The following is a 26,696-nucleotide window of genomic DNA, read 5'->3' on the forward strand; positions in this document are numbered from 1 at the left end:
GCTGGGGTTTCAGAGTATCTGTATAGTCCTAGGTCCAGGAGCACACACAATCTAATCAATTCTTTGAAGGCAAAGCTTCCGGCCCTACATCCTGTAAGGAAAATGCAGAAACATGTGATATGCCTACTTTTCTAAAGATCACCAAGAAGCAATGATTCATGTTGTCTTTTCAGCATTCACCTTTATTAAATATTATAAACCGAGAGTAATGCCTGACTTACAGGGGAAACCATTCCTTCACGCTGTCTTCTGTCTTGTCATAGATTATGCCAGGTATCAACACGGTCCCTTTTACTCCACGTACTCAGAGCAAAGTGCTGAGTGCAGAAGGCAGAAGAGACCCTGGCACTTCAGTTAGTTCGTGCCAGTGCTTCCGTGCATCCTGGCCTAAGTGGAGTGCCAGAGGAAGACATTCCACCCACTTCCTGACCTCCTGCCCAGCATGTCCTGCCTGACTTCACCAATCAACGGAAATATCCTAAACCCAATTTCTACATTCAATTAAGTGCAAGGGGGAAAATATGAAGGACAGCTCACTCAACTCTCACCTTTGGAACTAAACAGCCCCTAATAGGGTAGGTGAACAATGACTAAAAACAAAAAGATTTTAAGGACTCTTTGACAGAAATATCAAGAATAACATCTGAATCCACCCCCTCCCCCAGAAAAAAAGTACTACTGGGGGATAATAAAAATCTTAGCTGATTATTTTGAAAATGTCTGTAAGAAAGGGTTGGGCAATGACCTTTCAGATAAGACTCAAATCAAGAACTCTGGACACAACAGCTGTGGCTGACACAGTCTGGGTCTGCTGAGCCTGACGACCCACGGGCTGCTGCTGGCGTCTCCTGCTCCATCTGTGGAGGCCGTCAATCCCATCACAGAGTACTCTCCAGTGTGTTATAGTTGTCCTTAAAGCTCTTCAACTCCAGGAAGTGCTTGGCGCGTTTGCTCTTCTGACTGGAGGGGAGGTACGTGACCTGGATGGTGCTTGGGGACGCGTCAGGAGACTGAGTTAGATCTTTGGCTGCAGACAGGTGTTGCCTCTGGGAGCTTCCAGTTCGTGCCTTGACCCTAAAGGGTGCAGAGGCGAAGGCACAGTCTGAGCAAGAGCCAGCAGAAGACGCCAGCTCAGGGCTCCTCCCACCCGTAAGTGCGGCCACATATGGGCTCTGATCCTTGCCATAAACGAGTTATCAAGCCAGCCAGGGGGGCATATGTCTGGAAGCCCAGCATTTGGGAGAGAGAGGAAGAAGTATTGCAACAAGTTCAAGGCCAACCTGGTCTACATAGTGAGATTTAATATAGTCAAGGCTATGTAGCAAGTGCTTGTCACAATAAAAAAGACTGAAAACTGGGCTGGAGAGATGGCTTAGTGGTTAAGGCACTGGCCTGCAAAACCAAAGGACCCAGGTTCAATTCCCAGGACCCATGTAAGCCAGATGCACAAGGTAGTACATGCGTCTGGAGTTTGCAGCTACTGGAGGCCCTGGAGAACCCATTCTCTCTTTCTCTCCTCTCTGCCTCCTTCTCTCTCTCAAATAAATAAATAAATATATAAAGGAAGGAAGAAAGAAAAAATATTAAAAAAAGATTGAAAATTGCCATGTGTGGTAATTTTAATCTCAGCACTCAGGAGGCAGAAATAGGAGGATTACTGTAAATTTGAGGTCACCCTGGAATAGTGAATTCCAGGTTAGCCTGGCCTACAGTGAGACACTGCCTTGAAAAACAACAAAACAAAGTACTCTTTCTCTCTCCCACCATCTGCCCCCTTGTCTCTCAAATAAACATATAAAAATATAACAAATGAAAGTAAAGAGAGGGCCCAGGTACAGTTCAGTGGTAGAATGCTTGCCTAGTAAGGGCTCAATCCCAAGTGCTGCACAAAACAGCTAAAAACCATTATGGGGTCACAGGCTTTGTTCGCACTGCCTTATGTTCATTTCACTGAGAACAGTCCAGGGACCACATCCTGCTAGTCAGGGTTGGTCTGCCACTCGTGATCCTTAGCTTACTTCTAACTACATTTTATTTTGTTATTCTTTAGTGGTTTGGTGACTGAAAACCCTATGAGCACATACCTAGGAGTGGCACAGCTGGGATCTATGGTTGTCCTACTTTTAGTTTTGTGTAAGTATTATTTATTTTGGGGGAGGGTAAAGGGAGAATGGGCACGCACCAAAGCCTTCAGCAGCTGCAAATGAACTCCAAATGTGTGGCCCCTTGTGGCGCATGAGCAACCTTGCGTGCTGATGTCACTGGGTCTATGTGGGATCTGGAGATTTGAATATGAGTTCTTAGGCTTCGCAGGCAAGTGCCTTAACCACTGAGTAATCTCTCTAGCCTTTATTTTATTTTTATTTTGTCATTGTTTGCTTTTTTGAGGTAGGGTTTCACTCTAGCCCAGGCTAAGCTGGAATTCATTATGTAGTCTCAGGGTAGCCTTGAACTCACAAAGGAAGATCCTCCAATCTCTACCTCCTGAGTGCTGAGATTAAAGGCATGTGCTGGGCTAGAGGGATGGCTTGGTGGGTAAGGTTTGCAGGGGCTTGTGGCCTTAGTGTGCACATTCTCTATCTCCTCTCCTCTTTCTGTCAAATAAATAAATAAATAAAAATAAAATATTTAACGATGTGTGCCACCATGCCCAGATCTAACTACATTAAAAAAAAAAAAAAAAGGATTTATTTGAGAGAGAGAGAGAAAGAAAAAGAGGCAGATAGAAAGGGAGAATGGGCACACCAGGGTCTCTAGCCACTCAAATGAACTCTCGACGCATGCGTCCCCTTGTGCATCTGGCTTACATGGGTCCTGGAAAATCAAACCGGGGTCCTTTGGCTTCACAGGCAAATGTCTTAACTGCTAAGATTCTCCCAGCCCTCTACGTTTTACAAGGAGCCGGTTTTGGTATGTTGCCCACTAAACTCACACAGCGGCCAGCTCACTCAGGGCCTCCTGGTACCGCAGGTACTCACTCTGGCCAAAGACCTTAAGAGAGAGAGAGAGAGGAAGAGTTAGACTTGCTTAGTCTGGTACGTCACTGTTAGATCCTCGAGAGAACACGGCCACCCAGCTCACCCCCGTTCCGTAGCGGGCTGTCTCATATCCATCCAGCAGGGTATCAATGAGGGCCTTCCGAACACCCTTGAAAGGAGTGCCAGTGTTGCGCAGATCCAGCAAGTAGGAGCGGAAATTCTTGCCCATTAGTGAGCGGGGATGGCGGCCTTCAGCATGAAATGGGATCTCTGAGAAGACAACAGTGCAATGATGAGCCTTCTTCCCTGTCTTTAGTCTTTCTAGCTTCCCAAACCTAGAAAATAGGTATAATGATCATAGTGAAACCTCTTACTTCATACAGTTAACACCTACTGCTACTACTAGTAATAAAATAGGCTTAATGAAATGAGCAAGATGAGTCAAGTAAATTCTAAAACAATTACAATCAGAGGTACAAAGCTAATCCAAAGTGATCATTTGGGAGGAAGATTTTGACTCTGTCTGATCCTTGAAGGAAAACTCATTTCTTTTCTTTATTTTTTTTAAAAACAATATTTTATTTTTATTTATTTGAGAGGGAGAATGGATGAGAATGGGAATGGGAATGGGAATGGACATGCCAGGGCCTCCAGCCACTGCAAATGAACTCCAAACACATGTACCCTCTTGTGCACCTGGCTAACGTGGGACCTGGGAAATCAAACCAGGGTTCTTTGGCTTTTCAGGCAAATGCTTTAGCTGCTAAGCCATCTCTCCAACTTGACTATCTCATTTCTTTCTTTTCTTTTTTCTTTTTCTTTCTTTTTTTTTTTTTTTTTTTTTTTTTTTTTGAGGTAGGGTCTTACTGTAGCCCAGGCTGACCTGGAATTCATTATGTAGTCTCAGGGTGGCATTGAACTCATGGCGATTCTTCTACCTCTTCTTCCCGAGTGCTGGGATTAAAGGCACGAGCCACCATTCCTAGCTTTTGACTGTCTCATTTCTATCCAGTAATGGTAACTATAAGGTACATCAATGAGATATGAGCATGTCAACACCCTTTTTACTGTCCAACTTAACCAGTCTTGGCTTTATGACACAAATTGTTCAGACAGAAGTAAGAGCATATATAACATGTGATCACATTTGGGAAAAAATTCAAAAAGTATTTGTCTTGGGCTTAGTGAGAAAACAGATGCCATCAGTCCTTTGTGGAAAAATAAGTAAATTATCATCATTCAGTTCATAAAACTAAAAGTGGGCTTGATGGCTCACACCTTTAACATCAGCACTCGGGAGGCAGAGATAGGAGGAGCACTGTGAGTTCAATGCCAACCTGAGACTACAGCGTGATTCCCAGGTCAGCCTGAGATAGAACAAGACCTTATCTCGAAAAATAAAATAAATAAATAAAAATAAATTTTTAAAAAATGATACAGGTTCGGGCTGGAGAGATGGCTTAGTGGTTAAGGCTCTTGCCTACAAAGTCAAAAGGCCCAGGTTCGATTCCCCAAGACCTACATAAGCCAGATGCACAAGGTGGCGCATGTGTCTGGAGTTTGTCTGCAGTGGCTGAAGGCCCTGCTGTGCCCATCTCCCCTTTCTCTCAAACAAATAAATAAAAATATTTATATAAAAAATGACACAAGTTCAATTCTCAAGCCATCCTGTAAAGGGGATGCAAAACGTCATGCGTGTGGCATTTGTTTGCAGTGCCAAAAGGTCCTGAGACACACGCATGCTCAAACAGCAGCAAAGACCAAACCTGGAGCTGCAGCTGGGGCAACAGCTCAGAGTTTAAAGGTGCTTGCTTGCAAATCCCAGTACTTATGTAAAGCCAGACCACAAAGTGGCTCCTCTGTCAAGATCACGTGATTGACAAAAAAGCCCTGATCAGAGCTGGGTGTGGTGGCTCAGGCCTCTAATCCCAGCACTCAGGAGGCAGAGGTAGGAGGATCGCAGTGAGTGCGAGGCCACTCTGAGATTTCACAGTACATTCCAGGTTAGCCCGAGCTATAGCAAGACTCTGATTTTGAAAACAAAAAAACCCAAAAATCAAAAAAGCCTAAAGCAAGCAAACAAACAAAACAGATAGGAGAAGAAACAATCTGCCCACTTGATTTCTTTGACTAATCTAGTATTCTCAAAACTCAAGGGGGCTGCAGAGATGGCCCAGCAGTTAAGGTGCTTGTCTGAAAGCCTAATGACCTGGGTTCAGTTCCCCAGTGCCCATGTAAAGCCGTACGCAGTGGCACATGCCTCTGGATTCTGTATGCAGCAGCTGGAGGCCCTGGAGCCCCCACTCTACCTGTAGTTCTCTGCCTCTGCTCGCAAATAAATAAAGGGCCTCAGACTACATGGTGAACTGCCGATCAGCCTGGGCCAGAGCAAGACCCTAAAAGGAAATTTCTACCAGTCAGGGATATATAGAGAAGACAAGTTCTAACACAGAATGTGGTTTAGCTCTCTGTTCACTAGGCAGTATTTTGGATCCTGGAATGGACCCAGTCAGCTGACTTACCAGAGGCGCGGATGGCATCCAGGGCTTTCATCCTGTACAGATAGTTATAGCAACCTGTTGAGAACAAGACTGGTTTCAGCTGTAACCTTCTAAGATCCTTCAGACACAGAGAAGCTAATCAAGTGCCTTCCTGAATACTGCAGATACCAGAATTGTGGGTGTGAGCTGAGTGTGGTGGGCACACCTTTAACCCTAGCAGACTGTGGAGCCGGAACTTCATGCCCGGCACTCGGGAGGTAGAGGTAGGAGGATCGCTGAGAGCTCGAGGCCACTCTGAGACTACAGAGTGAATTCCAGGTTCAGCCTGGGCTAGAGTGAGACCCTATCTTGAAAAACCAAAGAAGAAAAAAAAAAGACTAAAAGAATCATCAAGTCTTTAGTTGAAGCTGAACAGTCATAATGCAGTTGCAGGACTCTATTGAAGTGCCCCCAAAGCCGTAACATACTCTGAGTTCCCTGGGTTTCCAGCTGTAGGAGTCTTGCATCATCCTCTGCGAGAAGCTGGGGTTCATACTTGATATCCTGAACCCTGGACAGCCGAATATCGATCTCCTCCTTCAAGTCCTATGCACAAAGAGACAAGCATAGAGCATTGCTCACCCCACACTCTGCGTCTGCATCGCAGCAGCGTGAAGGGCGTGGGGCATGTCCGCTAGGATGGAATAGAGACAATGTTCGTGCAGCTAACAAGACGACCAGACGAAAAGACAAGAACCTAGGAAAAGGGGCTGGAGAGATGGCTTAGCAGTTAAGGCACTTGCCTGCAAAGCCAAAGGATTCCCCAGGACACACGTAAGCCAAATGCACAAGGGGCGCACGCATCTGGAGTTCGTCTGCAGTGGCTGGAAGTGCTGGTGTGCCCACTCTCTCTCTGTCTCTCTCTTTCCCTCTCTCCCAAAAAAAAAAAAAAAAAAAAAATTAGGAAAAGGGGCTGGAGAGACTGCTCAGTGGCTAAAGGCCTCTGCTTAATAAGCCTCTTGGCCAGGATTCACTTAACAGCACCTCTGTAAGCTTGACAGGTATTTAAGACCAGCAGCAAATAAACCCTGGCACACCCATACACACATAATTTAAAAATATTTTTATCTGTTTATTTGCAAGGGGGGATAGGCATGCCAGGGCCCATAGCCACTTCTAATGAACTCCAGATGTATACGCCACTTTGTGCATCTGACGTTACTTGGGTAACTGGGGAATCCTCCTACCTCTGCCTCCCAAGTACCGGGGTTAAAGAAAGCACAACCACACCTGGTTTAAACTCGGCTTTTTAAAAATAAAGTTTGAAACCCGGGCGTGGTAGTGCATGCCTTTAATCCTAGTGCTCAGGAGGCAGAGGTAAGAGGATTGCTGTGAGCTTGAGGCCACCCTGAGACTACATAGTGAATTCCAGGTCAGCCTGGGCTTTAGTGAGATCCTACCCTGAAAAGCCAAAAATAACATAAAATAAATAAATTAATAAACTTTGAGTTTGAATTTACACACGTGTTTAAATGCACAGATGTATGTCCATTCAACCAGTATCTTTCTTGTTTTTTTTTTTTTTACTTGAGAGACAATGGGCATTCCAGGGCCTCCAGCTGCTGCTCATGAACTCCACATATGCCACTTACTGCATCTGGCTTATGTGGGTTCTGGTGAATCAAACCTGGGTCCTTAGGCTTCTCAGATAAGCACCTTAATCACTAAGCCATCTCTCCATCCCTTTCTCTTTTAATATTTTTATTTATTTATTTGCAAGCAGAGAGAAGGGGTGAACCTGGGCAGCCAGCTACTACAAACTCCAGATGTAATGTGCCAATTTGTGCATCTGGCTTTAAAATGGGCACTGGGAAATTGAATCCAGGTCATTAGGCTCTGTATGTAAGTGCATTAAACACTGAGCCATCTCGCTAGCCCTCAACTGTAATTTTTTTGTTTGTTTCTGTTTTAATTATTAAAATATATTTATTGAGAGAAGTACAGAACTGAGGAAAGGCACCCATGTGGGTAGAGATCCCATGTGGGGGCCCTGGGGGGGGGCTGCAAAAAGAAGAGAGAAAAGAAAGTTTAAGGAGCTTCTCCCATGCGGGGAGCTGAAGGGAATAAAGGAGCCCATGTGGAGAGTAAGGGCTGGGGGCCTCCAGGCTGGGCCTGGGCCTAGGAACAGGGCGAGCCAGCCCAGGCCCAACTGAGGGGAGAACTCACCCACAGCTGCAAGTTCCCAAGTGGTCAGACCTTGGTTTTTCATTTTGTTTTTTCCAGGTAGGGTTTCACTCTAGCCCAGACTGACCTGGAATTCACAATGTAGTCTCAGGTTGGCCTTGAACTTGATGATAATCCTCCTACCTCTGCCTCCCTCCAGAGTGCTGGGATTAAAGGCATGTGCCACCACACTGGACCTTTTCTTTATTCCTTTTTTTTTTTTTTTTTTTTTGAGGTAAGGTCTCACTCTAGTCCAGGCTGACCAAGACTCAATATGTAGTCTCAGGCTGACTTCGAACTCATAGTGGTTCTCCAACCTCTGCCTCCCAGCTGTTGGAATTAAAAGCGTGCATCTTAATGAAGTAGTGTTTCCACCACTCTGAAATAATTTGTCTTTGTAGTTAACCTTCCTCCTCTAGTCACTGACAGCATAGTATGGTCTCTTCTATAGTCCTATTCTATAACCCAAACTGGCCCCAAACTTCATGTGGTCTTCCTGCCATAGCCTCCAAAGTGTGTGTAACTATAGACATGAGCATGCCTGCGTTCTACAATCTCATTTAAGTAGGATTCAACTGCATGGTACATACTCTCCTGTGAACGATGGCTGGCTGTTTTTTTCACTTGATGTTTTTGAGATTCCCACGTTTGTGAGTTACTTTTTTCTTTTCTTCAAGGTAGGGTCTCACTGTAGCTCAGGCAGACCGAAAATTCACTATGCACTCTCAGGATGGCCTCAAACTCACAGTAATCCTCCTACCTCTGCCTCCCAAGTGCCCAGACTAAAGGCACGCGCCACCACGCCTGGCTTTTTGTTTTTTGAAAGGTAGTCTAGCCTAGCCCAGGCTGGCCTTGAACTCATATCGATCCTCCTACTTGTGCCTCCCAAGGGCTGGGGTTAAAGGTGTGATCCATCATGCTCAGTCTTGACTTTTTTCAATCCAAAAATATCTTGCAGACTCATTGGTGCCTATGTCTATACTCAGTTTCTTCTTGTCCCCCCCCCGCCCCATAGTGTCTCACTGTAGCTCAGGCTGACCTGGAACTCACTGTCTCAGATGGCCTTGAACTCACTGCGATCCTCCTACCTGTCTCTCAAGTGTTTCTTTCTTTTTTAAAACTTTAATTTTGATCTATTTATTTATTAGAGATTGTGGGGGGAGGGGAGAATGGGTGCACCAGGGCCTCTAGCCACTGCAAACGAACTCCAGATGCATGTGCCACTATATGCATATGGCTTATGTGGGACCTGGAGAATCGAACCTGGGTCCTTAGGCTTCATAGGCATGCACCTTGACTGCTCAGCACCCTTTTATTAAAAAAATTATTATTTATTTATTTATTTGAGAAAGGAAAAGGGGCGGGGAGAGAGAGATGATGGGCACGTCAGGGCTTCTAGCCATTGCAAACGAACTCCAGATGCCTGTGCCACCTTGTGCATCTGGCTTACATGGGTCCTGGGAATCACACCGAGGTCCTTTGGCTTTTCAGGCAAACACCTTTTTTTTTTTTTAAAGTTTATTTTTACTGATTTATTAGGACGGGGGGAGAGAATAGGTGCACTAGGACCTCCAGCCACTACAAACGACCTCTAGATGCATGCACCACCATGTGCATCTGGCTCACGTGGCACTTGGAGAATTGATCTTGGGTCCTCAGGCTTCACAGGCAAGCGCCTTAACCACTAAGCCATTTCTCCAGCCCAAGTTTCATTTTTATAATCTCAAATTTCAATGCACCACACCTATTATTTTAATTAAAGTATTTTTAAAAATTTTTTATTTTTTATTTATTTATTTGAGAGTGACAGACACAGAGAGAGAGACAGGTAGAGGGAGAGAGAGAGAATGGGCGCGCCAGGGCTTCCAGCCTCTGCAAATGAACTCCAGATGCGTGCGCCCCTTTGTGCATCTGGCTAACGTGGGACCTAGGGAACCGAGCCTTGAATCGGGGTCCTTAGGCTTCACAGGCAAGCGCTTAACCGCTAAGCCATCTCTCCAGCCCTAAAGTATTTTTTAAAGTTTTTGTTTGTTTGTTTGTTTTTGCTCTACTCCAGGCTGACCTGAAATTCACTATGTAGTCCCAGGGTGGCCTTAAATTCACAGTGATCCTAGATCATATTACCTCTGCCTCCTGAGAGCTGGGGTTAAAGGTGTGTGCCACCATGCCTGGCTGTAAGAAAAGGTTTTATAGAATGGAGAGATGGCTAAGCACTTAGGGCACTTGCCCGCAAAGCCTAAGGATCTAGGTTCAATTCTCTGGTACCCATGTACCAGATGCACAAGGTGGCACATGTGTCTGGAGTTCATTTGCAGTGGCTGGAGGCCCTGGTGTGCCCATACTCACTCTTTCTCTGCTTGAAAATATTGGAAAAAAAAAAAAAAAAAAAGGACTGGAGAGATGGCTTAGCAATTAAGACACTTGCCTGCAAAGCCTAAGGACCCAGGTTCATTTCTCCAGGTCCCATGTTAGCTAGATGCACATTATGGCACATGCGTCTGGAGTTCGTTTTCAGTGGCTTGGGGCCCTAGTGTGCCCATTCTCTCTCTCTCTCTGTCCCTCTGTGTTGAATAAATGAAAAAAAAATAAAGAAAAAATAAACTGGCTGGAGAGAAGGCTTAGCGGTCAAGCTGCTTGCCAAAGGACCCAGGTTTGATTCCCCACGACCCACACAAGCAGATGCACATAGTAGAACATATATCTGAAGTTCATTTGCAGTGGCTGAAGGCCCTGGGGTGACCATTCTCTCTCTCTCCAATCTACCTCTTCCTCTGTTTCTCAAATAAAAAAACACATAAAACAACAACAAAAAAAAACAACAAAGAATTGGGGAGCTGGGCATAGGGCCACACACCTTTTTTTTTTTTGGTTTTTTTGAGGTAGGGTCTCACTCTAGCCCAGGCTGACCTGGAATTCACTATGTAGTCTCAGGGTGGCCTGGAACTCAAGGTGATCCTCCTACCTCTGCCTCCCAAGTGCTGGGATTAAAGGCGTGTGCCACCACACCCAGCTTGGGGCCACACACCTTTAATCCCAGCACTCGGGATACAGAGGTAGGAGGATTGCCGAGAGTTTGAGGCCAGCCTGAGACCACATTGAGAATACCAGGTCAGCTTGAGCTAGAGTGAGACCCTACCTCAAAAAATCAGACTATGGGCTGGAGAGATGGCTCAGCAGTTAAGAGCTTGTCTGTAAAGCCTAAAAACCCCCGGTTTGAGGCCAGATGCACCAGGGGGTGCACGCTTCTGGAATTCGTTAGCAGTGGCTGGAAGCCCTAGCATGCCCATTCTCTCTCTCTCTGTGTCACACTCAAATAAATAAATAAAAATGAACAAAAAAAAAAAAAAAAATCAAACCAAACCAACCATACATACATACAAAAAAAAAAAAAAAAGAAAAAGAAAAAGAGCTGGAGAATACATTAAAAAAAGTTAATGAGCCAGGTGTGGTGGCGCACGCCTTTAATCCCAGCACTCGGGAGGCAGAGGTAGGAGGATCGCCGAGAGTTCGAGGCCACCCTGAGACTACATAGTGAATTCCAGGTCAGCCTGAGCCAGAGTGAGACCCTAACTCGAAAAACCAAAAAAAAAAAAAAAAAAAAAAAAAAGTTAATGAGCTAGCCAAGTAACAGCGCTCCAGGTCACAGGAACAGCATGTACAGGAGAGCTTTATTTCAGGGACTGAGAGTCACAGAAAAAGTTGGTAATGGGAGTATGTTTTATTAGGACCTAAAAAGACTGAATGGGATGAGGGTGGCAGTGGAATAGCCACTCTGAGACGTCAGCCTGGCTAGAGCAAGACCCTACCTCGAAAAACAAACAAAACGAAACAAAACTCCAAAGACTTCTGATTTAGGGATGAAGCGGTGACTTAGACATTAAGGTGCTTGCTGGCAAAACTACAGGACGCAGGCTCAATTCCCCAGTACCCGTGTAAAGCCAGATGTTCTAGGTGGCATATGCATCTGGAGTTTATTTGCACTGGCAAGAGGCCCTGGTGTGCCCATTCTGTATTGCCTGTGCCCCTCCCTCCCTCTCTCCTTCTCTCTCTCTCTCTCTAACAAATAAATAAATCCTTCTAGGCCAGAGAGATGGCTGAGCGGTTAAGGCTCTTGCCTGCAAAACCAAAGGACCCAGGTTTGATTACCCAGGGCCCACAAGAAGCTAGAAGCACAAAGTGGCGCATTGTCTGGAATTCGCTTGCAGTGGCTAGAGGCCGTGGTATGCCTACTGTCTCTCTCTTTCTGTCTCTAATAAATAAAATAAAAATAAATTCTGAGCTGGGGAGGGTGAGGTAGGAGTATCACTGAGTTCAAGGCTGCACTGAGACTACATAGTGAATTCTGGGTCAGCCTGGGTGAGAGTGAAACCCTTACTTGCTAAACAACAACAACAAAAGGACTTCTGATTTACAGCTGAGGTGATAGCTCAGTAGGTGGGGTGTTTGCCTAGCATGTGTGAGGCTCTGTGTTTGAACCCCACATAAAACAGGAGCGGTGATGCTTTTGTAATACTAGTATGCGGGGAGGTAGAGGAAGGAGCTGAGGGGTTTAAGGTTATCCTCTGATAGAGACTGAATCAAACCTACATGAGATACATGAGATCCTGGCTCAAAATCTGATAAAAGTTTGAATTAAGCCTGAGCTACATATGAGATCATGGCTCAAAAACAAACAAAAAGCCTTCTGATATTACACACACGTAGAAAGGTAGGAAAGGTTTGGGACAAAGACAAAATTTTATGAGTACATACTTAGGTGCTTGCCTGCAAAACTCAACCACCTGAGTTCAATCCCCCAGTACCCATATACAGCCAGTTGCACCAAGTACAGCATGCATCTGGAGTTTGTGTGCAGTGGCCAGAGGACCTGGCACTCCCACTCTGTCTCTTTCAGCCTGCAAATAAAATAACTTATTAGAAAACAAAACAAGGGTCTGGAGAGACGGCTTCTCTGTTAAGGTGCTTGTCTGCAAAGCCTAAGGACCCCATGTTAGACTCCCCGGATTCTATGTAAGCAGATGCACAAAAGTGAGGCAAGCACAAAGTCACATATGTTCACTATATGGTGCAAGCACCTGGAGTTCAATTGCAGTGGCTGTAGCCTTGGCGTGCCAATTATCTCTCTCTCTGCAAAGTAAATACTAATACTAAAAACAAAACAAAACAAAAGGAAAGGAGCCAAGCGTGGTGGCGCATGCTTTTAGTCTCAGCACTTGGGAGGCAGAGATAAGATCCTGTGAGTGAGTTCAAGGCCAGTGGGGGACTACAGAGTGAGTTCTGGGTCAGCCTGGGCTAGAGTGACAATAATCAAAACAACAAAAGAGCAAGGATAGGAAGGCAAGTGCCCAAGGAGAGAGTTAAGAGAACACTAGGTTATTCACTTTCTAAAGTACAGTGAGGTAGGTTTCTCTGTAATTCCTGCACTTGTGGTTGAGGCACGTGAACTGCTTTGAGCTCAAGGTTAACCTGGGATATACAATGAAACCTTGTCTCAAACAAAACAAAAATATCCTATGTAACTTGCTTCCTTTCCTTAGGTTTGCTCACAGGGATGGCAGAACTAGATGAATAATGTGCTTCTCCTTTTCGGCAGTTGGGGATCAAGCCCAGAGCCCAGGCACAACAGGCATGTTTAAAGTTCTGCAAATATTTTTTAGGGCTCAGGGGTTAACTGTTACTACTTCCAACACCATTTTTTTTTTTTTTGGTTTACTTTTTTAAATTTTTTTTTATTTTTTAATTTTTATTAACATTTTCCATGATTACAAAATATATCCCATGGTAATTCCCTCCCTCCCCACTCCCACACTTTCCCATTTGCCAACACTATTCTTAAAAAAAGCAAACAGGGCTGGAGAAATGGCTTAGCTGTGAAGGCACTTGCCTGCAAAGTCTAAGGACCCATGTTCCCTTCTCCAGGTCCCACATAAGCCAGACGCCACACAGTGGCGCAAAGTTCATTTGCAGCGGCTAGAGGCCCTGGAGTGCCCATTCTCTCTTTCCCTCTCTGTCTCAAGTAAATCAATCTCTAAAATAAAGGAAACAATTAGGTGATGTAAGATGAGTTAATTATCACTTGACAGGAGAGCTGGTAATTTTAAAAGCCCTTATTTCTGCAGAAGCAAAACCTTCAGTTTCCAGATGCTAACACGCTGTGCCACAGCAGCAGGCAAGTGAGCATTGCTCAAGGCAGACACTGTTATTTTCAAGGCAAGTAAACAGTGGATAAATATGTGAACAAAGTCATACTCAAATGGCAGAGAAAATATCTTTGCACAGAAAAGATCTGGAGAACCAGGTTTATTTTGAGCCTTGAGGACCTACCTTGGGGGCATTGTGTCCCACCGGGACATGAGGTCCCCTTCTAGATTTCATTGCAAAGCGCATGATTTGCCTCTTCACAAAAATAAACAGCAGTACAAAAACCTGTCCAAAAAGATTAGAAGCTTTAATTTAAAAAAAAAGTTTTGTTTTTTTTCCCCCCCCTAAGCATGCCTTTATTCCAAATCCCAGGTTCTGTCGAGGATGGATGGATGGTTGGGGTAGAAGTGGGCTAAAGCGACATCGTTAAGGATGTTGGTAGATCTGGGGGAGCAGTGGCGGGGAGGCGTGGGGTGTGCGCCCCAGAACTCAACACCAGGGGTACTCAGCCAGCGATGGGCAGGCCGTTCTAGGGGCAGACTCCCAAAACCCAGGAAAAAAAGCGCAGGTTCCCTGGCGTGGTGGCGCACGCCTTTAATCCCAGCACTCGGGAGGCAGAGGTAGGAGGATCACCGTGAGTTCAAGGCCATCCTGAGACTACATAGTGAATTCCAGGTCAGCCTGGGCTAGAGTGAGACCCTACCTCGGAAAACCGACAACAACAACAAAAATGCGCAGGTTGAGTGGGTGAGGAACGACAGGAGGAGGGTCAGAGAGGCAGCAGCGGGAATGGGACGGGCAGTCATCCTCACCAGGCTCCCGTAGGCCATCACCAGCACGACATTCACACCGGACAGCCAGTTACTGCTGGACGCCATGGCCGCCGACAGCCAGGCTTCTCTTTTATTTTTCCCCGCCTCTCCCCTCGCCGCGCTGCCTCCTTAGCCTAGGCCAAGAGACCCGGGCGCCCCCGCCATTTCCTCCACCGGGGTAGCCACAGTCAGGGCCGGCCAAAAAACATGGCGGCCGGCGGGCGGGCGGGGCTTACGAGAAGACCCCGCCTTCCTGCGCGGGGGGGGGGGAAATCCTCCCTCCCACGTGACCCGCGCCCGCCCCGGGGCCCCTGGGAGCGCCGAGGGAGGGGCGGAGACAGCGGAACTACGCCGCTCAGAGGAAGCGGAGGACTGCGTGTCACGTGACGGAGGAGGCGCCGTCGCGGGAACGGGGCGGGGCAGGGCGGGCGCGCAGAACCCCGGCGTGCTGTGTGTTGCGTGGCGTGGCGCGGCGTGGCGCGGTGGCGGTGGCGCGCACGCACGCGTGCGCGCGCGTCCCCCCCCCCCCTTTCCCGCGTCACGTGCTCAGGGACGCAGGCAGGAAGGCAAGCGGGAGCGGGAGCGGGAGCCGGAGCGGGGGGTGGGGTGGGGGGAAGGCGCGAGGACGAGCGCGAGAGGGAAAAGGAGGGAGGGAGGCAAGGAGGGAGGGAGCGGAGGGGGGGGCTGAGGGGGGAGAGAAGGGAATCTGAGATCACGTGACAGGGGCGGCGCGGCCCGGGGTGTCAGTGTGGAGGAGACTGAGGTAAAGTTGGGAGCGCAGCGGCGTTGGCGTTGGCGGCGGCGGCAGCGCGGCGGGGCCGGGTATTGTCCGCGGCCCCTTTAAATCCGCGAACCCCCCCTTTTTTTTTTTTACCCTCCCTCCTTTCTCCCTTGCCCCCGTTGTATCCCCCCCTTCTTCCTCCTCGCCCGGCCCCCCGCGCGCCGCGTGCCCCCCCCGTCACTGTACGGCCTCCCCCCCCACTTTCCTCGTCCTGCGTGCCCCGGCGCCTCCGCCCTCCCCCCCCAGCACCAGCACCCCCGAGTCGGCCACCCGAGGTTTTGTTTATGGTCGGCGTCGCGGCCTAGTGGGCCGCGCCAGAGCCGGGGCCTCGATTTGGGAGCGTGGCCGGGGCGGGGCTTGGGGCAGCCGGAGGCGGCGGGCGAGGTGTGGGTGGGTGTCGAGGTTGGAGGGGGGGGGTTAGGGAAGGAGAACCAGGCGGCTAGAGCCTGAACGGGGAGAGCTAGAAAGAGCGCGAGGGAGCGAGGCCTGGGCCCCGTCTGAGGTACGAGACTCCCATGGCCGATGCCTGGAGAGGAGGAGGAGGAGGAGAGGGCCTTCCTCGCTTTACCACCCTCTGCGGGCCTCCTCGGATCCGGGTCTGGCGGGTGGTGGTCGTGGTGATGGGGGCGGGCGGGCAGGCGATGGGAGTGGAGCTGTACCCCCAAACTTCCCCCCCCCCATGTGGCCCTCAGTTTGGAGTGCAGAGGATTAATTTGTTCCGGGTGGGAGGTAAGGGAGGCGATTGGCCCCGTGGGCTCTTGATGTGGCACGGAGGGGGGGGAGGTGATCCTCCCATCCTCCGCGCGTGGGCTTCCGTCCCCTCTTAGTTGCCAGCCTTTGTCAAGCCCCTCTTATCCATCCTTCCTTTCTTAATGACCCAGCTCTTTGAATATGTATCTACATCTGTATGTCTCTGTCTACATGCACACACACATACGTACATATTTTGCAGCTGTCTTATGGTCTGTCGGCACTGTAGTGTTGGGTCCCCCCCCCAACAATTACAAGCTCTTGGGGAAGCTGGACAGAGAGGGCCCCCTCACCCACCATGGGTTGTATTAAGCTTGAAGGACGTCGCTAGATCACTGGGGTTCATTCTTTTCATAATGGGATCGGAATGCCTGCTTTCCTCAGACCCTTCACCTGGTGGACAGCCTCCCCCTACATGGCTTTGCAAACTGATGTCACAAACAGGAGACTGCTCGGTTTCCACGATTCTTGAAATGTAGCCATCTCTGGTGTAGGATGTTGTGGAAAGAAAAAAACACCACAGTAACAGGAGATTTTGTTAATGTTAATGTTTTTGCTTTTGACTCACCGGTAAATTTTTTTAATTTTGTCTCCATCAACTTTCCACCACCCATATTCTGCTTTGGGGATATCTGATGGGACCTGCTGGGAGGGGATGGGTGTCAGTGACAACCAGCATTTCTAGGGAATTAAAACCTTTTGGTTCTGTATCTGTTGTTGAAACTGCATTGAGGTTTTACACGATTGTCTTAATAAGATTAGATTATCCCAATGATTGTTTCTATTGTGACTGGGAACTATTGCTGGCATGTAAACTAGTGATGAAAGGTTAAAAAATGTACTACTTTTTTAATTTTAAAGCTCCTCATTGCTAAGTGTGGCTTAACTCAATAGGCCTGCCTCTTGCTAGATTGAAGGTGGTGGGGAGTGGGGCCCAGAGGTTATTTCAACAGAGCACGAGGGAAATTAGTTGCTCTGTTAGAGGTAGTAACCCTTACTCATCCCAGTCCAACTTCAGAATTTTCAAATTGTTTCTTAAATTAGATTGTAAGCTCCCCGAGGGCAGCAACTAAGTCATACTATTTTTGTATTTCCTGAAGTATTGGACACTTAGTAGATATTCAATAAATACTTGTGACTTATTTTTTTCAGTAAAATTTCTCTGGCTATTTTTTTAAGTAGCTGGCTTTCAAAATGTAGTCAAGGGCACCTCTGTTGAAGCTTGTATTTACTCCTGCAGTATCCTCTTGGTCTTCACTATTTTTCTTCCCACTTCCCCTTAAATATTTTTATATTTTAAGAGTTAGCTAGCCATGTCCCTCACTTCCACTGTGATAACTGCGTATTGGTCACTGCATGCTACTGAGAGAAGCTACTAATTCTGTGCCCTTACTGATGGTTTCCCTAGATCACTTTGACCTGTTGCTTCAGTGTTACTAACCAGGCGGTAAAATTTTCTTAGTTACACATTTCAAATCATTTGTAAAAAGGAAACGGAAATTAATAGCAAGAATGACCAGAAGGCCTTTTCTTTTTAGTCTGCTGATTATGTATCTTTTAATATGACTTTGTATTATATTTAACAACTGGCTTGTAAGCTGTGTGTGGTGATCTATACAGCTAGTCCATGGAAAACTGATAACTGCATATGGATGGACTGGAGAGCATTCAGTGCTTTTAAGCTAGGGGAGTGAGTTGAGAGTGATTGGGCTGTGCAACAAACATCTGCAGACAAACATGATAGTTTCCCTCTAGTTCTCTAGATGTTTTTCCCCCTCCTTGTTGATTTGGATCCACTTGGTTAAGCAAGACTTCTTTCTTTGTAAAATAAATATGAAGTAATTATGCCAGCTTGGGAAAATGGTCTACTCTGTAGCAAATAACATACTAGCTTGAAATATTTACGAGTCTGTGTGTACATGTATGTAGGGGGAAGAAAGAGGTAATGGTTAAAAATTAGTACTGAAACTGCCTTAAAAAACTTTCTTGGTGATAAGGACTGTAATAGAACTCTTCATGCTAAATGACCACATCAAAAAACAAACACGTGTGCAACCTATTGACACAAGCTGGTGAAGAATTTGTCCACAGGAAAGGCAGTTTTCTCTGTCATCCAAGAAACCGGTGAAGTTCACTTCCCTACCAGTTAATCCTTGAATATTTCTTTAAAACTCTTCCTACCTCAAAGCCCGTAGTATCTTCTGGGCTAGAGAATTACCCATTAAATAATACTGGCTAGAAAAATGTAAATTTTTCCATTTTGGAAGGCAGTACAACACTCCATAGTAACCCAGTTTTGAGTACTACATCATGATTTCTTGGCTTAGTAAATGCAGCATTAAGATTGCATTGTAAAACAAGTATGAATGAAAGGAACTTGAGCTAAGTGAGTGCTTGCTTGATGGAAACCTTACTACAAACAGTGTTACAGCTCTGTGTGTTCTGTGTCTTTTTAAAGACAGAAGTCACCTGGCAGGAATTAATGTCTTAGGTTTAGTTTAAAACCACTTTAAAGGCCTTTCCAAATAAAACTTGGTAGTGGATGTGTTTGGTTGGGGGCAAATTTGGGATTCCCTGTATAATAAGGTGAGTGTTAGTAATAGCGATTCTGGTTACTTGGACATATGAATGAGGCCAACAGAAGCAGCTATAAAGCAGTGTGTTGGAATTACTATCCAGAAAACAAATTTTGTATAGCCACTAGGACTAGCACATGTCCTATTGAAAGAATGAAGAGATGAAACATGAAGGAAAAAGGCTTTCTGTTCTTTCCCAGCTAGTGGAGTTCACATTCATCTTATGTGAAACAATTGTAGAGCAGGTAAGACTTAAGGCTGTTTTCTGTATATATTGGACATAACTTCTGAAGATGTAATGAGCTATGCTTGTAGCTCTGTGCAATATTTTAAACTGTTATTTCTTTGGAATGTAGACCAACCTTGGAAGGGTTTTTTTTTTTTTTTTTTTTGAGGTGGGAATCTTGTTGTCTAGGCTGGCATTGAACTTGTGATCCTACCTGGTTACCTCTCCAAGTCCTGGGATTACAGGTATGTGCTGTGCCCAGCTCCTGGAAGACATTTGTTTCCAGGCCTTCTTGATTACTTTTCCTTTTGTCAGAGGTACTAAAGAGGGCTGGGGATGTAGTGCTTGCCTAACATACATGAAGCCCTGGGGTTGATCTCAAGCACTACATTATTAGATGTGGTGGCACACACATGATTCCCAGCACCCAGGAAGTGGAGGCAGGAAGATCAGAAGTTCAAGTTCATCCTCAGTTACATATGTGAGAGGTCATCTGGGCTACTGGGCTACAAAGTGAGCTCCAGATCAACCTGAGCTGTAATGCAAGACCCTGTCTCCAAAAAAAAAAAAAAAAAAAAGCAAACTCAAAAAACGGTGTTACTTCATACACTTTAAAGTAATCAGACCATTAGACCATTCTCACAAATTTGTCAAAAATACTGTCACTGGGGGAAAAAAAAATAGCCGGGCATGGTGGCCCATTCTTTAATCCCAGGCCTTGGGAGGATGAGGTAGGAGGATCCTTCTCAGTTTGGGGCCAGCCTGAGACTAGAGTGAATACCAGGTTAACCTGGACTAGAGAGACCCTAGGTCTAAAAACAAACAAACAAAAAAGTCCTGCCACTTAAGCTGTAATGCCAGCAGTAGGGAAGCAGAGGCCAGCCAGGCTACATAGCAAGGCCCTGTCTTCAAAAAAAAAATCCAAAACATTATACATGTATTTAACTTTTGGGGGTGAAATACAGTGCCAGGTATCTAGCTTAGGATCCTGTGTGAGCAAAGCACACATTTTACTATTGAGCCTCCATCCCCAGTCCTATACATTTCTTGAACAAAAATGGATTAATAGCCATATTTATCAAACAGTTATTTTTCAATGGCACACACCTGTTAATCCAGGACTTTTAGAATACAGGCAGGAACAGAAGATCAAGGCCAGCCTTGGCTACAAGGTGAGATTGAGGCCAGCCTAGACTTTTGAGAACCCTGTCTCAAAAAAACAAAGGATCTTGGGTTTGGGCTGCAGCTCGGTTGGCAAAATGCCTGCCTGCTGTGTGTGAAGCTCAGGCTTGAGCCCAGCACTGTGAAAGGGGAGGAAAGAGCAGAAGAGCAAAGGCTGCGTGACTCGTGGTTGGTTTGTCCTTTTGAGGAAAGTGTTTGGTGAAGGTGCTGATAAAACAAATTCGAAACATTTTACCCACATTTAACCACCTAAACTTTTTTTCTTTTATCTTCAGTATCCTACCTTGTAAATACTGTTATTTGTATATACTGTAAATGATGACGTCGGTGGGCACTAACCGAGCCCGGGGAAACTGGGAACAACCTCAGAACCAAAACCAGACACAGCACAAGCAGCGGCCGCAGGTAAAGAACCTAAGGAACATGGACTCGTGGGTAACTTTGCTGGTGAGAGCAGGCCCTATGCAGTGGGCCATACTTCTGTGCCTGGAGTGATTGATTCAGGTTCCTAATTCTTGTCTAGTGTTTGGCTCTCAGTTGATGATTGTCAATGACTTACTTGATAGAACAGGTTGATTTTTTTGTTGCTTAATACTCTGAGGCTTAGTGGTTCATTTTGAGTGCTGTTATATCTTACCATTTTCTATCAGCTGAGCTGTTTCAGTAGTGCATCTGTTTCCTAGACATATCTTAAAATCTCTCTATATCCTTACATATTTTCTCTCCCCCTTCTTTCTTTAAATGCAAGCGAACTAGAGAGAGAGAGAGAGAGAAAGGAAGGAAGGAAGGAAGGATGAATGAATTTGGCTCACCTGTGTGTCTAGTTTACATAGGTGGGACTTGGGAGAGTTGAACATGATTCCTTAGGCTTTGCAGGCAAGTGCCTTAACTGCTAGGCCATCTCTCCAGCCCTGCATTTTTTTTTTTCTAATGAAAGGCTGGCATCTTCAGTGTATTTCTTCAAAATTAAATGAGACACTGTAGATAGAGCCTTTCTCAATTTTAGAGCTCAAAGAATAAATTAACCTCAGGTACTAAGTTTGATTTGGGTGCTATCTGTTTTCCATGACCAGTTTGGTGTGTATTGTACCAGTGTGAGTGAATTCCCTTACATTCAGCTAGGGTCATATATACTGAATGCATAAGATTAAACTAGATAGAATTTCCCCTTTATGCTTTTTTGTTGTTGTTGGTGTTGTTTGCTTTTATTTATTTATTTGAGAACGGCAGACAGAGAGAGGCAGAGAGAGACTGGGCGTGCCAGGGCTTCTAGCCACTGCAAACGAACTCCAGATGATGCGGCTCCCTCTGCATCTGGCTAATGTGGGTCCTGGGGACTCCAACCTCCAACTGAGGTCTTTAGGCTTCACAGGCAAGCGCTTAACTGCTAAGCCATCCCTCCAGCCTTTGTTTTATTTATTTATCTTTTTTGTTGTTATTTTTTTGAGGTAAGGTCTCCCTCCAGCTGCCTTGAACTCAGTGATCCTTCTGCCTTACTGGGGTTAAAGGTGTGTGCTAACAGGCTGGATTTCCTTTCCTTCTTTTTACCTCCCTTGCTATGTAGCCGTTGCTTAGGATGGCTTTGAACTTGGAATCCTCTTCCATTAGCCAATGCTGGGATTACAGACATATGCTGCCATGATGGCTTGCTCCCTTATGTATTTTCTTACACACCACACATACACACACACACTTAATATGTGTGTAGGGGACATACCAGAGACCCTTGATGCTGCATATTCCATTTCTTGTAGTCTGGCTTTACATGGATGTCTGAAAATTGAACCCAGGCTGGCAGTTAAGTCCCTTTAACCACGGAGTCATATCCCCAGCCATTTCCTTTATTTATTTTTGGATTTTCTTTTTTTTTTTTTTTTTTTCTTTTTTGAGGTCGGGTCTCACTCTAGCCCAGGCTGACCTGGAATTCACTATATAGTCTCAGAGTGGCCTCGAACTCATGGTGATCCTCCTACCTCTGCCTCCCAAGTGCTGGGATTAAAGGCATGCACCACCACGCCCGGCTTTATTTTTGGTTTTTCAAGGTAGGGTCTCATTTTAGTTCAGGCTGACCTGGAATTCACTGTGTAGTCTCAGGGTGGCCTCGAACTCTCAGCAATCCTGTCTCTGCCTCCTGAGTGCTGGGGATTAAAGGCGTGCACCACCACACTCGGCTACCTTTAATTACTTATTTTTTTGAAACAGGACTTATGTTTATTTTGGGGGGTGGGTTCAAGGTAGCATCTCCCTCTAGCCTGGGCTGACCTGGAATTCACTATGTACTCTCAGTGTGGTCTTGAACTTACTGTGCTCTCCTGCCTCTGTCTTCCAAGTTGCTAGGACTAAAGCTGTGTGTCACCATGCCTGGCTTGTTTTCTTCTTTCTTTCTTTCTTTCTTTTTTTCAAGGTAGGGTTTCACTCTAGCCCAGGCTTACCTGGAGTTCACAATGTAGTCTCAGGGTGCCCTCAAACTCATAGTGATCCTTCTACCTCTGCCTCCTGAGTGCTGGGATTAAAGGCATGCATCAGCATGCCTGGTTTGTTTTCTTTAAAATTTTTTTTAATTGTTTTATTTGAGAGAGAGGAGTCAGATAGAGGGAGAGAGAATGGGTGCGCCAGGGCCAGTAGCCACTGCAAATGAACTGCAGATGCATACAGATGCATACACCACCATGTGCATCTGTCTTATGTGGGTACTGCAGAACTGAACCTGGATCCTTGGGCTTCTCAGGCAAGCACCTTAACTGTTAAGTCATCTCTTCAGCCCATGGCTTCTTTCTTAGACTGTCCTTTGTATTCCTTGTGTAACCAAAGATGACTTCTGATCCTCCTGCCTCTATCCCCTGAGTGTTGGAATTACAGGTGTGGCCCACTAGGACCAAGTTCATCACACTCAGGGCTTCATGCATGCTAAGCAAAGCCAGAGGTCTACCTTCTGAGCTACAGATATTGTGCTTTTTAAAAAATATTTTTAAGCTGGGCGTGGTGGCTCACGTCTTTAATCCCAGCACTCGGGAGGCAGAGGTAGGAGGATCGCTGTGAGTTCGAGGCCACCCTGAGACTACATAGTGAATTCCAGGTCAGCTTGAGCCAGAGTGAGACCCTACCTCGAAAAACCAAAAAAAAAAAAAAAAAAAAAAAAAATAAATAAAAAATATTTTTATTTATTTGATGAAGGTTTGTGTGTGAATGTGAGTACTCAAGCTGGGTGTGTTCGGGTCTTTTGCCCCTACAAATGTGTCACTTATTTTTTGGTTTGTTGTTTTATATGGGTTCTGGGGAAGTGAACCTAGACTAGCTTTGTCTCCTATCTTACCCTCTCAAGTAGTTGGGATTATAGGCCTGCACTACCAAATGTGGATGTTTTGGTGTAGGTCTTTGTGTTGTTGTTGTGTTAGGTGTTTTTTTTGGGGGGGGGTAAGGTCTCACTGTAGCCCAGGCTGTCCTGGAACTCATTCTGCAGTCCCAGGCTGACTTCGTACACAGGAGTTCTTCTACCTCAGCCTCTCAGGTGTTGGGAATAAAGGCATGGTTATGCTTGGCTCACATCTAGCTTTGGTTAAACTTTCTTGATTTCATCTTGATTCCTAGGCCACTGCAGAGCAAATTCGACTTGCACAGATGATTTCGGACCATAATGATGCTGACTTTGAGGAGAAGGTGAAACAAGTGAGTGTACCACTAATTCTCTGTATGCCAAGAGAAAAGAGAGCAGGATGAAGGTGTGACTAAGTTATCTTTGTTGCTGAACAGGATACTTTCTACTATATGTAATTCAAGTAATGATCCTGAATGATAGGTTAGGCCAATAATTGTTTTTAGTATCTGCTGAAGCTCACACCTTACCACTGAGCTATATATCTCTTTAGCCTCTTGGTTCAAGGTAATGTGGAAATTGATGATATGCAAACTATAGCCATGTGTGTTTCAGGTTTGGATTTTCCATTTGATGCTTTATTGATTGCTTTGTAAATATTTTTACCCAATTCTTAAGCCTTCATTTTACTTTTGAAAGTAGAATAACAAAGTTTAATACTTTTTAATTTTTGAAATCAGTTCTTTGCAACTCAGCTGGAATTGTCCTTAGGGAGAGGACAGATTTGTTCGTAATGGATGTTGATCCTTCTTTTTCAGTTGATTGATATCACAGGCAAAAACCAGGATGAATGTGTGATTGCTTTGCATGACTGCAATGGAGATATCAACAGAGCCATCAATGTTCTGCTGGAAGGAAACCCAGACACGGTAGTGTTAATAAAATGTTCTAGAATGTAGGTTCTGGGTTGCAGTACTGGTAACAATTCTAATAGAATTTATAGTGGGGTGTGATTCTCCTTAAATCAGCATATTCTTTTCCACAAAGAGGCAAGGGTGTTCCTGGAGCAGCTCGCTGCATGTTGCAAGTACTTTTTGTTGTTTTTATCAAGGTGGGGTCTCACTCTAGCCCAGGCTGACCTGGGCTCACTGTGTAGTCCTAGGATAGCTTTGAACTCATGGTGGTCTTACCTCTGCCTCCCATGTGCTGGGGTTAAAGATGTGCACCACCATGCTCAGCCACATTGCAAGTATTTAAAAAAAAATTTTTTTTCATTTTTCATTTATTTACTTGAGAGAAGTAGATAGAGAGAGAATGGGTGTGCCAGGGCCTCCAGCCACTGCAAATGAACTCCAGACACATGTGCCACCTTGTACATCTGGCTTATGTGGGTTCTGGGGAATCAAACCTAGGTCCTAGAAAGAGAATGGGCATGCCAGGGCCTCAAGCCACTGCAGATGAACTCCAGATGCATGTGTCATCATGTGCATCTGACTTAATGTGGGCCCTGGAGAATTGAACCTGGGTCCTTAGGCTTCACAGGCATGTGCCTTAACCACTAAGTCATCTTTCCAGCCTTTATTTATCTTTTTAATATACGCCTTGTGATTGTTCAGTTAAGTTAGTCTGAATTACAGGTGTGCTGCCTGATAGGTTGGTCACTAATCATGAAAGATCTCTATTCATCCTTTTTATTGCTACTGAACAAAGTCATAAACCACTAGCTTCTGAATTTAGCACATTCCGTTCAGTATCACTTTTACATCACCTGATATGTGATTGGACTTTAGTTCTGTGTGGTAGCAAAGAAACAAGTTATATACTGTGATTGTCCTTGGGCCTGCTAGACACTGTCTTGAAGAACTGCTTGCTCTGAAGTTTAGGAAAGCTGCTTTCACCTTTCTTTCCTACCAAATGAGAATTCTGTTTCTGTATTTTATCATGTGTGCCAAATGATACTTATTTTTAAGAGCAGGACACAGCCTTACTACTTTGGGGATAGTCTTTTTTTTTTTTTTTTTGAGGCAGGATCTCACTTTAGCCTAGGTGGCCTGGAATTCTCAGAGTGACCTCAAATTCAAAGTGATCCTCCTACCTCAGCCTCCTGAGTGCTAGGATTAAAGAGGTATGTGTTGCCACACCCAGCCAGGGATACTCCTTATTTTTGAAGTCATACAAATATTAAAATAGCTGTCCTGTTTCCTCTGAATTACTGGCCTGCTTTCAGAATGCTCCTTGCCCACCACCCACAAAGACTTTAAAAGAAAAAGTTGGGGGGCTGGAGAGATGGCTTAGCAGTTAAGTGCTTGCCTATGAAGTCTAAGGACCCTGGTTCAAGGCTCGATTCCCCAGGACCCACGTTAGCCAGATAGATGCACAAGGGGGCGTGCACGTCTGGAGTTCCTTCGCAGTGGCTGGAGGCCCTAACATGCCCATTCTCTCCCCCCTCCCCCGCCTCTTACTCTCTCTGTCTGTTGCTCTCAAATAAAAATAAACAAAAAGTTAAAAAGAAAAAGTTGGGGCTGGAGAGATGGTTTAGAAGTCAAAGAGCTTGCCTGCAAAGCCAAAGAACCCAGATTTGATTACCCAGTGATGCATGTTTTTGTTGTTGTTGCTTGTTTTTTAAAGCAGGGTTGATTCTCACTCTAGCCCAAGCTGACTAGAACATACTCTGTATGCCCAGGCCGGCCTAAAACTCACCTTGATTCTCCTCCTGAGTACCTGGATTAAAGATGTGCAACGACTGATTTTGAATGTGCTTTTATTATAATTTTGATTTTAGTTTTGGGGAGGGAACACTCAGGATTGAACCCTGTACTTCATGTTTATGTGCATGTGTTCTACCATTGTGCTATATCCTTACCCTACTTCTAAATTTACATTTTTGTTGTTTTTTTTTAATAATTTTTTTTGTTTATTTATTTGCGAGTGATATAGAGAGAATGGGCACGCCAGGGCCTTTAGCCACTGCAAAGGTACTCCAGATGCATGTGCCCCCCTTGTGCATCTGGCTAATGTGGGTCCTGGGGAATGGAGTCTCGAACCAGGGTCCTTAGTCTTCACAGGCAAGCACTTAACCGCTAAGCCATCTTTCCAGCCCTAAATATACTTTTTTTGTCTTTCAGTTTTTTTTCTTTTTTTGAAGTAACTTGGTAGCTGTAGGATAGCCTCAAACTCATGTAATCCTCCCAGTGCTGGGATTAAATGGTGTGCACCACTATATCCAGCACGTTT

At 45.5% G+C, this 26,696-nt stretch overlaps 2 protein-coding genes across 32 annotated transcripts in view; one reads left to right on the forward strand and one right to left on the reverse strand.

Annotated features, from left to right (window-relative positions):
- Positions 1-161: 161 nt before the first annotated feature.
- C19H1orf43 (chromosome 19 C1orf43 homolog) lies at positions 162-14,852 on the reverse strand. Of its 4 annotated transcripts, none has more exons than XM_045138836.1 (8): positions 14,635-14,651; positions 14,006-14,107; positions 7,685-7,769; positions 5,947-6,064; positions 5,501-5,554; positions 3,082-3,313; positions 2,933-2,991; positions 162-1,074 (listed from the first exon to the last, which is right to left on the reverse strand). In XM_045138836.1, exons 6-8 carry the CDS (start codon positions 3,205-3,207, stop codon positions 879-881), a joined length of 381 nt encoding a protein of 126 aa, XP_044994771.1. In that variant the 5' UTR covers positions 3,208-3,313; positions 5,501-5,554; positions 5,947-6,064; positions 7,685-7,769; positions 14,006-14,107; positions 14,635-14,651; the 3' UTR covers positions 162-878. The 4 variants fall into 4 exon arrangements, with proteins under 4 accessions (XP_044994771.1, XP_044994770.1, XP_004667271.1 ...); XM_045138835.1 differs by having other exon boundaries at positions 3,082-3,248; positions 14,635-14,650; XM_004667214.2 differs by lacking the exon at positions 7,685-7,769 and having other exon boundaries at positions 3,082-3,248; positions 14,635-14,852.
- Positions 14,853-15,181: 329 nt separating this feature from the next.
- The window catches only part of Ubap2l (ubiquitin associated protein 2 like), a 72,027-nt gene continuing 60,512 nt past the window's right edge, over positions 15,182-26,696 (forward strand). For 24 of the 28 annotated variants that reach the window (XM_045138541.1, XM_045138548.1, XM_045138549.1 and 21 more), the window contains exons 1-4: positions 15,335-15,397; positions 20,425-20,554; positions 23,738-23,815; positions 24,281-24,391. In XM_045138541.1, the coding sequence (XP_044994476.1) occupies positions 20,465-20,554; positions 23,738-23,815; positions 24,281-24,391 (279 nt within the window). In that variant the 5' untranslated portion in view covers positions 15,335-15,397; positions 20,425-20,464. The other 4 variants (XM_045138530.1, XM_045138527.1, XM_045138528.1 and 1 more) reach the window with 4 other exon arrangements.

This window comes from Jaculus jaculus, chromosome 19 (assembly GCF_020740685.1).
Source record: "Jaculus jaculus isolate mJacJac1 chromosome 19, mJacJac1.mat.Y.cur, whole genome shotgun sequence".
Lineage (NCBI taxonomy): Eukaryota > Metazoa > Chordata > Mammalia > Rodentia > Dipodidae > Jaculus > Jaculus jaculus.